This window comes from Coregonus clupeaformis, chromosome 11 (genome assembly GCF_020615455.1).
Source record: "Coregonus clupeaformis isolate EN_2021a chromosome 11, ASM2061545v1, whole genome shotgun sequence".
NCBI classification, from domain to species: Eukaryota; Metazoa; Chordata; class Actinopteri; order Salmoniformes; family Salmonidae; genus Coregonus; species Coregonus clupeaformis.
This window is the reverse complement of record NC_059202.1, coordinates 44776623-44789116: the sequence shown is the minus strand read 5'-3', so window position 1 is coordinate 44789116 and position 12494 is coordinate 44776623. Positions and strand designations below refer to the sequence as shown.

Below are 12494 nucleotides of genomic sequence, written 5' to 3'. Positions count from 1 at the left end.
GTCACTTAGAAATGTCCTTATTTTCAAAAGAAAAGCATCCCGGAGTCGCCTCTTCACTGTTGACGTTGAGACTGGTGTTTTGCGGGTACTATTTAATGAAGCTGCCAGTTGAGGACCTGTGAGGTGCCTGTTTCTCAAACTAGACACACTAATGTATTTGTCCTCTTGCTCAGTTGTGCATCGGGGCCTCCCACTCCTCTTTCTATTCTGGTTAGAGCCAGTTTGCACTGTTCTGTGAAGGGAGTAGTACACAACGTTGTACGAGATCTTCAGTTTCTTGGCAATTTCTCGCATAGAATAGCCTTCATTTCTCAGAACAAGAATCGACTGATCGACGAGTTTCAGAAGAAAGTTATTTGTTTCTGGCCATTCTGAGTCTGTAATCGAACCCACAATTGCTGATGCTCCAGATACTCAACTAGTCTCAAGAAGGCCAGTTTTATTGCTTCTTTAATCAGCACAACAGTTTTCAGCTGTGCTAACATAATTGCAAAAGGGTTTTCTAATGATCAATTAGCCTTTTAAAATGATAAACTTGGATTAGCAAACACAACGTGCCATTGGAACACAGGACTGATGGTTGCTGATAATGGGCCTCTGTACGCCTATGTAGATATTCCATTAAAAATCAGCCGTTTCCAGCTACAATAGCCATTTACAACATTAACAATGTCTACACTGTATTTCTGATCAATTTGATGTTATTTTAATGGACAAAAAAAATTGCTTTTCTTTCGAAAACAAGGACATTTCTAAATTACCCCAAACTTTTGAACGGTAGTGTATATTAGTCACTAATAGTTTGGTATGAATCACTATCTGTTTCAAGTGAAGGTTTACTCTGCTGTAGGTTGAGTGTGTTTGTGTGTCAGTGTCAATCTGTTTCTATGAGGTTTCCTCTGATGTGGGTTGTAGCGATACTAGAGGTGTGTGTTTGCGTATCAGAGGTACTTGATAAATGTTTCTGGTTGAGGTTGCAGTTGCTGTGGGTGTATCAATATTCTTCATTATTATGAGACTGTTTTATGTTGTGCATTCTGCTTTGTTGTGTGTGATAAAGAGATCATCCTGGACCTCAAAGGATTACTAATGATGACTCACATCTGTTTCTCATTGGGGTTTCTGGAGCTGAAAATATGTGGCGAGTGTGAAGATAGGAGTGTGTTTATACTGTATGTGTGTGTGTGTATCAGTACTACTCACTATCTGTTTCTCGTTAGGGTTCCCAGAGCTGAAGGTGGTGGCGAGGGTGGAGGAGCAGGCCTCGCTGTACCAGGGTACCATGCCGTACTGTGTGGTGCTGCTGATGGACAGGGTGTAGATGCTGTTGGTGTAGCCGTCACAGTTACAGCTGTCCTTCTCACGACCACCGTTCCCCGACGCCCACACAAAGATGGAGCCCAGCCCGCCGCGGCCCTGGAAATGTACACATATACATTTACATTTTAGTCATTTAGCAGACGCTCTTATCCAGAGCGACTTACAGTTAGTGCGTGCATACATTTTCAGTTGAGAGACTGATAGTGTGAAAAATTGCACCAGACAAGGATGTTTACCCACATACTTTCACTGGATGTGATATGCTGTTGTATTCTTTCTGACACACACTGCACTGCTGCCGGCATAACTCTTATTCATGAATCATGAACCATGGCAGACTATTTACTGCTGCGGAAAAGTTTCTGAGTGGCGCAGTGGTCTAAGGCACTGCATCTCAGTGCTTGAGGCATCACTACAGACCCCCTGGTTCGATTCCAGGCTGTATCACAACAGGACGTGATACAGTCCCATAGGGCGGCGCACAATTGGCCCAGCGTCGTCCAGGTTTGGCCGGTGTAGGCGTCATTGTAAATAAGAATATGCTCTTAACTGACATGCCTAGTTAAATAAAGGTAAAATAAATAAATATAAGGAGGCCATTAGTCACAACTGGGCAATTCCATCATAACAATGGAAACGCAGGCATATCACGATAAAAAGATACACTTTTGAAGCTTTTTCTTTTCATAACCAAATATACAGTGGGGAAAAAAAGTATTTAGTCAGCCACCAATTGTGCAAGTTCTCCCACATAAAAAGATGAGACAGGCCTGTAATTTTCATCATAGGTACACGTCAACTATGACAGACAAAATGAGAAAAGAAATCCAGAAAATCACATTGTAGGATTTTTAATGAATTTATTTGCAAATTATGGTGGAAAATAAGTATTTGGTCAATAACAAAAGTTTCTCAATACTTTGTTATATACCCTTTGTTGGCAATGACACAGGTCAAACGTTTTCTGTAAGTCCTCACAAGGTTTTCACACACTGTTGCTGGTATTTTGGCCCATTCCTCCATGCATATCTCCTCTAGAGCAGTGATGTTTTGGGGCTGTCACTGGGCAACACGGACTTTCAACTCCCTCCAAAGATTTTCTATGGGGTTGAGATCTGGAGACTGGCTAAGCCACTCCAGGACCTTGAAATGCTTCTTACGAAGCCACTCCTTCGTTGCCCGGGCGGTGTGTTTGGGATCATTGTCATGCTGAAAGACCCAGCCACGTTTCATCTTCAATGCCCTTGCTGATGGAAGGAGGTTTTCACTCAAAATCTGACGATACATGGCCCCATTCATTCTTTCCTTTACACGGATCAGTCGTCCTGGTCCCTTTGCAGAAAAACAGCCCCAAAGTATGATGTTTCCACCCCCATGCTTCACAGTAGGTATGGTGTTCTTTGGATGCAACTCAGCATTCTTTGTCCTCCAAACACGACGAGTTGAGTTTTTACCAAAAAGTTATATTTTGGTTTCATCTGACCATATGACATTCTCCCAATCCTCTTCTGGATCATCCAAATGCACTCTAGCAATCTTCAGACGGGCCTGGACATGTACTGGCTTAAGCAGGGGGATACGTCTGGCACTGCAGGATTTGAGTCCCTGGCGGCGTAGTATGTTACTGATGGTAGGCTTTGTTACTTTGGTCCCAGCTCTCTGCAGGTCATTCACTAGGTCCCCCCGTGTGGTTCTGGGATTTTTGCTCACCGTTCTTGTGATCATTTTGACCCCACGGGGTGAGATCTTGTGTGGAGCCCCAGATCGAGGGAGATCATCAGTGGTCTTGTATGTCTTCCATTTCCTAATAATTGCTCCCACAGTTGATTTCTTCAAACCAAGCTGCTTACCTATTGCAGATTCAGTCTTCCCAGCCTGGTGCAGGTCTACAATTTTGTTTATGGTGTCCTTTGACAGCTCTTTGGTCTTGGCCATAGTGGAGTTTGGAGTGTGACTGTTTGAGGTTGTGGACAGGTGTCTTTTATACTGATAACAAGTTCAAACAGGTGCCATTAATACCGGTAACGAGTGGAGGACAGAGGAGCCTCTTAAAGAAGAAGTTACAGGTCTGTGAGAGCCAGAAATCTTGCTTGTTTGTAGGTGACCAAATACTTATTTTCCACCATAATTTGCAAATAAATTCATAAAAAATCCTACAATGTGATTTTCTGGATTTTTTTTCCTCAATTTGTCTGTCATAGTTGACGTGTACCTATGATGACAATTACAGGCCTCTCTCATCTTTTTAAGTGGGAGAACTTGCACAATTGGTGGCTGACTAAATACTTTTTTTCCCCACTGTATAAGTGGAGCTACAGTTGAAGTCGGAAGTTTACATACACCTTAGCCAAATACATTTAAACTCAGTTTTTCACAATTCCTGACATTTAATCCTAGTAAAAATTCCTTGTCTTAGGTCAGTTAGGATCAGCACTTTACTTTAAGAATGTGAAATGTCAGAATAATAGTAGAGAGAATGATTTATCTATTTTGTGAAGTGCACCTGTCCCTCCTGCAGCAAAGCACCCCCACAGCATGATGCTGCCACCATAGTGCTTCACGGTTGGGATGGTGTTCTTTGGCTTGGAAGCGTTCCCCTTTTTCCTCCCGAGTGGCGCAGTGGTCTAAGGCACTGCATCGCAGTGCTAGCTATGCCACTAGAGATCCTGGTTCGAATCCAGGCTCTGTCGTAGCCGGCCGCGACCGGGAGACCCATGGGGCGGCGCACAATTGGCCCAGCGTCGTCTAGGGTAGGGGAGGGAATGGCCAGCAGGGAATGTAGCTCAGTTGGTAGAGCATGGCATTTGCAACGCCAGGGTTGTGGGTTCGATTCACACGGGGGGTATGAAAAATAAACAAAATATTTTTTTATATATATATATATATATAATGTATGCACTAACTGTAAGTCGCTCTGGATAAGAGCGTCCGCTAAATGACTAAAATGTAAATGTAAAATGTCATTATGGCCAAACAGTTCTATTTTTGTTTCATCAGGAGATTTCTCCAAAAAGTACGATCTTTGTCCCCATGTGCAGTTGCAAATCGTAGTCTGGCTTTTTTATGGCGGTTTTGGAGCAGTGGCTTCTTCCTTGCTGAGCGGCCTTTCAGGTTATGTCGATATAGGACTCATTTTATTGTGGATATAGATACTTTTGTACCTGTTTCCTCCAGCATCTTCACAAGGTCCTTTGCTGTTGTTCTGGGATTGATTTGCACTTTTCGCACCAAAGTATGTTCAACAGCCGCGAGCTGCCCAGTGACACAAGCCTACCAGACGAGCTAAACCACTTCTATGCTCGCTTCGAGGCAAGCAACACTGAAGCATGCATGAGAGCACCAGCTGTTCCGGATGACTATGTGATCACGCTCTCCGTAGCCGATGTGAGTAAGACTTTTAAGCAGGTCAACATTCACAAGGCCGCAGGGCCAGACGGATTACCAGGACGTGTACTCCGAGCATGTGCTGACCAACTGGCAAGTGTCTTCACTGACATTTTCAACATGTCCCTGACTGAGTCTGTAATACCAACATGTTTCAAGCAGACCACCATAGTCCCCGTGCCCAAGGACTCTAAGATAACCTGCCTAAATGACTATCGACCCGTAGCACTGACGACTGTAGCCATGAAGTGCTTTGAAAGGCTGGTCATGGCTCACATCAACAGCATTATCCCAGAAACCATAGACCCACTCCAATTTGCATACCGCCCCAACAGATCCACAGATGATGCAATCTCTAATGCACTCCACACTGCCCTTTCCCACCTGGACAAGAGGAACACCTACGTGAGAATGCTATTCATTGACTACAGCTCAGCATTCAACACCATAGTGCCCTCTAAGCTCATCACTAAGCTAAGGATCCTGGGACTAAACACCTCCCTCTGCAACTGGATCCTGGACTTCCTGACGGGCCGCCCCCAGGTGGTAAGGGTAGGTAACAACACATCTGCCACACTGATCCTCAACACGGGGGCCCCTCAGGGGTGCGTGCTCAGTCCCCTCCTGTACTCTCTGTTCACCCATGACTGCATGGCCAGGCACGACTCCAACACCATCATTAAGTTTGCCGACGACACAACAGTGGTAGGCCTGATCACCGACAATGATGAGACAGCCTATAGGGAGGAGGTCAGAGACCTGGCCGTGTGGTGCCAGGACAACAACCTCTCCCTCAACGTGACTAAGACAAAGGAGATGATTGTGGACTACAGGAAAAAAAAGAGGACTGAGCACGCCCCCCATTCTCATCGACGGGGCTGTAGTGGAACAGGTTGAGAGCTTCAAGTTCCTTGGTGTCCACATCACCAACGAACTATCATGGTCCAAACACACCAAGACAGTCGTGAAGAGGGCACGACAAAGCCTATTCTCCCTCAGGAGACTGAAAAGATTTGGCATGGGTCCTCAGATCCTCAAAAAATTCTACAGCTGCACCATCGAGAGCATCCTGACTGGTTGCATCACCGCCTGGTATGGCAACTGCTTGGCCTCCGACCGCAAGGCACTACAGAGGGTAGTGCGTACGGCCCAGTACATCACAAGCTTCCTGCCATCCAGGACCTCTATACCAGGCGGTGTCAGAGGAAGGCCCTCAAAATTGTCAAAGACTCCAGCCACCCTAGTCATAGACTGTTCTCTCTGCTACTGCACGGCAAGCGGTACCGGAGTGCCAAGTCTAGGTCCAAAAGACTTTTCAACAGCTTCTACCCCCAAGCCATAAGACTCCTGAACAGCTAATCATGGCTACCCGGACTATTTGCACTGCCCCCCCACCCCATCCTTTTTACGCTGCTGCTACTCTGTTAATTATTTATGCATAGTCACTTTAACTCTACCCACATGTACATATTACCTCAATTACCTCAACTAGTCGGTGCCCCCCGCACATTGACTCTGCAACGGTACCCCCCTGTATATATAGCCTCCCTACTGTCACTTTATTTTACTTCTGCTCTTTTTTTTCTCAACACTTTTTTTGTTGTTGTTTTATTTTTACTTTTTTTGTTAAAAATAAATGCACCGTTGGTTAAGGACTGTAAGTAAGCATTTCACTGTAATGTCTGCACCTGTTGTATTCGGCGCATGTGACCAATACAATTTGATTTGATTTGATTTGATCTCTAGGAGACAGAATGCGTCTCCTTCCTGAGCGGTATGACGGCTGCGTGGTCCCATGGTGTTTATACTTGCGTACTATTGTTTGTACAGATGAACGTGGTACCTTCAGGTGTTTGGAAATTGATCCCAAGGATAAAACCGACTTGTGGAGGTCTACATTTTTTTTTCGGAGGTCTTGGCTGATTTCTTTTGATTTTCCCATGATGTCAAGCAAAGAGGCACGGAGTTTGAAGGTAGGCCTTGAAATACATCCACAGGTACACCTCCAATTGACTCAAATGATGTCAATTAGCCTATCAGAAGCTTCTAAAGCCATGACATCATTTTCTGGAATTTCCCTAGCTGTTTAAAGGCACAGTCAATTTAGTGTATGTAAACTTCTGACCCACTGGAATTGTGATACAGGGAATTATAAGTGAAATAATCTGTCTGTAAACAATTGTTGGAAAAATTACTTGTGTCATGCACAAAGTAGATGTCCTAACCGCCTTGCCAAAACTACAGTTTGTTAACAAGAAATTTGTGGAGTGGTTGAAAAATGAGTTTTAATGACTCCAACCTGACTTCAACTGTATTGAAGCAACATCTCAAGACATCAGTCAGGAAGTTAAAGCTTGGTCGCAAATGGATCTTCCAAATGGACAATGGCTTAAGGACAACAAAGTAAAGGTATTGGAGTGGCCATCACAAAGCCCTAACCTCAATCCTATAGAACATTTGTGGGCAGAACTGAAAAAGCGTGTGCGAGCAAGGAGGCCTACAAACCTGACTCAGTTACACCAGCTCTGTCAGGAGGAATGGGCCAAAATTCACCCAACTTATTGTGGGAAGCTTGTGGAAGGCTACCCGGAAAGTTTGACCCTCACTAAGTAATCGAATACTAATGTCCGTTCGGATATCCGTACCCATCCCTAATGGAGAAATAGAGGGATTGATTGAAAATGTGAAAGAGGCTGCATAAAAGAGCAGGGGCGAGAAAGAGATATGAAGGGAGGGAGGGGCTGGATAGGCACACACTCTACCTCACACTGCGTTGTGCCTCAACTCCAGCTGAGACTGAGATGAGAAACAGTGGAGGCGTGTGTGGGAGTGCCAGCGACATGAACAAAACAAATCATATCTCACACATGCACACGCACACAGCACTGCTTAGGGAACACGCCCACAGTCTTTATGGATCTAAAGAAGTGCTGTGAGAATGTTATTTCCTAATCCCTGTCCCCAGTGGAGGGTTTGTCCCAGCGTGTGACTCAGTGGGACTCTCCTGCTCTCTTCCAGCTCACTGCTGGGTGGACATTTAAAAGGCCAACAGCCCTCACAATCCCTATTTTATTCTCACTACTGATGCATTTGCTTGTTTTCTTATGGATTAAATCAACAGGTATTCCCCATTTCAAATCATTATGGGAATCTTTTCAGTAAAATGGAAAATGCCCTGTTTTGCTGCAGGCTATTCTTTTCTTTCCATCGAGTGTTAGATGTGGGATTTATGTTATATGAATCATATTTCTTACATTAAAACTCCCTCTCCCCACATTCTTACAAAGATGGCTATCCTCTATTCCCCTCCTTTCTAAATCCAACTCTGCGTCAGTGATTTTGCTCCCATTTCTCCTCTGCCATTTGTCATTCCACATTTGTTTCAAGTTTCAAAGTTTATTCGCCACGTACACAACAGGTGTAAAACAGTACAGTGAAATTCTTACCTTGTGAGCTCTTTCCCAAAAATGCAGTGATAATAATAATAATATAGATAATAATAGAAAATAGTATAAAAAAATAAAAGTAAGAATAAGAAAAAAAACAAGAACTACGATGAGAGTTAAAGAAACACGAGAATGCAAGTATATACAGGTCAGTGCCAGTACCTTACTCAATGTGCAGGGGTACTAGAGTGGTTGTGGAGGGTTTATACATAAAAAGTGACTAGTAGTAGGATATACATGTAAACAGGGCTGAAAAGTGACTGGTAGCAGGAATATACACTGAGTGTACAATATATTAGGAACACCTTCCTAATATTGCCCTCAGAACAGCCTCAATTCATCGGGGCATGGACTCTACAAGGTGTTGAAAGCGTTCCACATGGATGCTGGATCATGTTGACATCAACGCTTCCCACAGTTGTGTCAAGTTGGCTCTGTGTTCTTTGAGTGGTGGACCATTCTTGATACTCATGGGAAACTGTTGAGTGTGAAAATCCAGCAGCGTTGCAGTTCTTGACACACTCAAACCGGTGCGCCTGGCACCTACTACCATACCCCGTTCAAAGGTACTTAAATATTTTGTCTTGCCCATTCACCCTCTGGCACACATGACCTAGATTCACCTGGTCAATCTATGTCATGGAAAGAGCAGGTGTTCCTAATGTTTTGTACACTCAGTGGTAATATACTATTGGTAATATATACATGTGAACAGGAGTAATAGTGACAAGTAGCAGGATAAAATAGATAGGCAATCAATAACCAATGGACAGCAGCGTAATGGAGTAATAAATCTAATCAATAATCATTTTAGCAGCAGCCTAGGTTGTGTTTGAGTGGGTAGAGACCTGTGGATGTGCATAGAACCAATGTGGATAATCTGTAGGTGAGGGAGAGCAGTAGTTGTTAGCCATTTAACAGTCTTATGGCCAGTGGATGACGCTTTTTAGGAGTCTGTTTGTCTGAGCCTAGATGCACCGGTACCACATGTACATCCTGCATGTACGCCCTGGATGGCTGGGAGCTCACCCCCAGTGATGTGCTGGGCCGTCCGCACCACCCTCTGTAGGGTCTTCCGGTCGCGGGCGGTGCAGTTGCCATACCAGACGGTGATACAACCAGTCAGGATGCTCTCAATGGTGCAGCTGTAAAAGTTCCTGAGGATCTGAGGGGCCATGACAAATCGTTTCAGCCTCCTGAGGGTGAAGAGGCGTTGCAGTGCCATCTCCACAGCTGTTCTGGTGTGAGAGGACAATGTTAAGTCCTCAGTGGTGTGGACACAGAGGAACTTGAAGCTCTTGACACTCTCCACTGCGGCCTCGTCAACGTGGATGGGGGTGTGCACCCCCCTGTTTCCTGTAGTCCATGATAAGCTCCTTGGCCTTGCTGACGTTGAGGGAGAGGTTGTTGTCCTGGTACCACACTGCCAGTTCTCTTACCTCCTCCCTGTAGGCTGTCTCATCGTCATTGGTGATCAGGCCTTCCACCGTCACGTCGTCAGCAAACTTGATGATGGAGTCATGTGTGGCCACACGCCCCTTGTGCCGGGAGTACAGGATGGGGTTAAGAGCACACCCCTTGGGGGCCCCAGTGTTGAGGGTCAGCATGGCGGAGGTGTTGCCTACTCTCAGCACCTGGGGTCGGCCCTTCAGGGAGTCCAGGATCCAGTTGCAAAGGGAGGTGTTCAGTCCCAGGGTCCCGAGCTTGGTGACGAGCTTGGGAGGGCACTATGGTGTTGAACGCTGAGCTGTAGTCGATGAACAGCATTCTCTTCTCACATAGGTATTCCTCTTGTCCAGGTGGGAGAGGGCAGTGTGGAGTACAATTGAGATTGCGTTGTCTGTAGATCTGTTGGGGCGGTATGCAAATTGAAGTGGTTCTAGGGTGTCTGGGATGATGGAAATTATGTGTTATTGGGCACAGGAATGATGCTGGTCAGCATGAGACAAGTAGGGATTACAGACTGGGGCAATGACAGATTGAAAATGACCGTGAAGATACCTGCCAGCTGGTCTGTGCATGCTCTGAGAATGCGCCCTGGAATATCGTCTGGCCCCGTGGCCTTGGAGAGTGTTGACCAGATTAAAAACCTTACTCACGTTGGCCTCAAAGAGCGAGATCACGCAGTCCTATGGGATGGCAGGGGCCCTCGTGCACAGGTCGGGTGTTGTAAATGCATTGAGTTCGACTGGTAGGGAGGCATCATTGGATAGATCACGGCTAGGTCTACCTTTGTAATCCGTTATGGACTGTAGCCCTTGCCACATGCATCGAGCTTTGGAGCCGTTATAATAGGATTCCACCTTGTTCCTATATTGTCCATTCGCCTGTTTGATGGCTCTGCGGAGGTCGTAGTGGGACTTCATGTACGTGTTCGTGTCCTCAGTCGTAGCCTCGGGGTTGGCTGCAATAGCCCTGTGTGTGGTAGCTCTGTCCTTTAGTTTAGCACATACCTCAGTGTTAATCCATGGTTTTTGATTGGGGAAGCAGTGAATCTTCACTGTGGGGACAACGTTTGCAATGCATTTCCTGATGAAGCCCGAGACAGAGGTGGTTAGCGCATCAATCCTATTAGCGGAGTCCCGAAACATATTCCAGTCAGTGCTAGCAAAGCAGTCGTGCAACATAGCCTCCGATCCGGAGGACCATTTCTCTGTAAACAGGAAGCAGGAGTATAGAGACATGAGCTGATTTGCCGAAGGGGAGACGGGGGAGGGTTTTGTATGCTTGTTTGTGGGTTGAGTAACAGTGGTCTAGGACTTTATCGGCCCCAGTGGAGAAGGAGATGTGTTGATAAGTTGGGCATCACGTGTCTTAGTGACGTGGAATTAAAATCGCCAGCAAAAAGAAAAGCAGCCTCTGGGTGCATGGTTTCCTGCTTGTTTATTGCCTCGTACAGTTCATTAAGTGCCAGCTTGTTGTTGTTGTTGTCCTGAAGTGGAATATATACAGCAGTCAAGATAACAAAGGAAAACTCTCTCGGGAGGTAATTTAGAAGGGTCGGCATTTGACCATCAGGTATTCCAAGATGGGTGAACAATGGGTCGAGACTTCCACTGCGCTAGAGTCTGCACCAAGGGCTGGAACCGGTTCAGGGAACAGAACCGAAAAATAACCAAATTATTTGAGGAACAGAACCCGAACCTGAAACTAAAGTGATCTATAATGTTCCGGAACAGAACCTGTATTTTTAAAGCATGGGAACCAGTTAATAAAGTTATTTTACGTTCCGGGCATTTTTTTTTTGGTCCCACAAAAATCGCAACAAAGTGCCTATGCAAAGCCCTCACTCTGTCACTCAAACTTATTCCAGTGTTTGCCTGCCAGCTGGAAATCTTTGCCAGGGGGTGTGCGTGTGTGTATGTAGGCTACCTGCCCCTCACCTCTTAAGCATAGGTTGCTGTAGCCTACTGATAACGTTACGAGCATGATTCAGAAATGAGGGTGAGATGTTTAAATGAATGGATTAACTTTTTCAATGCTAGGTAAGGATACTATAGTTATCACGTTTCACATTGGATTGATTAACTACATAAAGGTAATACGTGTTTTTAATTCTAGTGCTGCTCTGCACACACAAGCTTGTTAGCTAGTTAGCTAACATTTGTTCTGGTCCAACGTTAAACCAGTTTAAAAACATTCAAAGTTCCTCCATAGAAGCCACTCCTCTGTAATTCTGTGGGCCTAATTCAGATAATGCATGTCATAACAACATGACCAGCGCTTCAAGGCAAGCTTCCGCTATCCTCTCTTGCTCTCTCCTCACCCGCAAAATGTCAGTTGAGTGTCACGCCCAGCACAGTGTGTGTGTTTGTCTTACATTATGATTAAACCATTTGCTCTTAATGACTTTCCTATCCTGATTAAATTGCTTTCCCGCTCCATAGCAAGCTGCACTATCCACACTGATTGGTGAATATTGATTTCAGAGGTTTAAATAGGAACAGAAAGGAACAATATAAACCAGTACTTTTTTGGGGTTCGAACCTGTTCATGACTTTATTTTGCTGGTCGGAAGAGTGGAACAGAACAAAAACATATGTTTCTGTTCAGAATAAAACGATTGGAAAATAATTTAGGTTCCAACCCCTGGTTAACATACCATCTGTTGTTGATGAAGAGACATAGACCTCCCCCGCTGGATTTCCCTGAGTCAGATGTCCTGTCCGCTTGGTGAATGAAAAATCCATCGAGTTGGATAGCCATGGGGGCTATCTTGTTCATGTTTCAGAAAAACAGAGAATAGTGCAGTTATGATAGTCCTGTTGATAGCAAATATGCGATTGGAGGTCATCCATCTTATTGGCCAATAGAATGGAGGGAAGTGGTGGCCGGTTTTCCCTT

General features: G+C 45.1%; 1 protein-coding gene across 2 annotated transcripts in view; it reads right to left on the bottom strand.

Moving 5' to 3' along the window:
• LOC121577037 (furin) overlaps nucleotides 1–12494 on the bottom strand; it is a 199419-nt gene that overhangs the window by 17332 nt on the left and 169593 nt on the right. For both annotated transcript variants that reach the window (XM_041890736.2, XM_041890737.2), the window contains exon 9: nucleotides 1204–1416. In XM_041890736.2, coding sequence (XP_041746670.1) covers nucleotides 1204–1416 — 213 coding nt within the window. The remainder of the gene's footprint in view (nucleotides 1–1203; nucleotides 1417–12494) is intronic.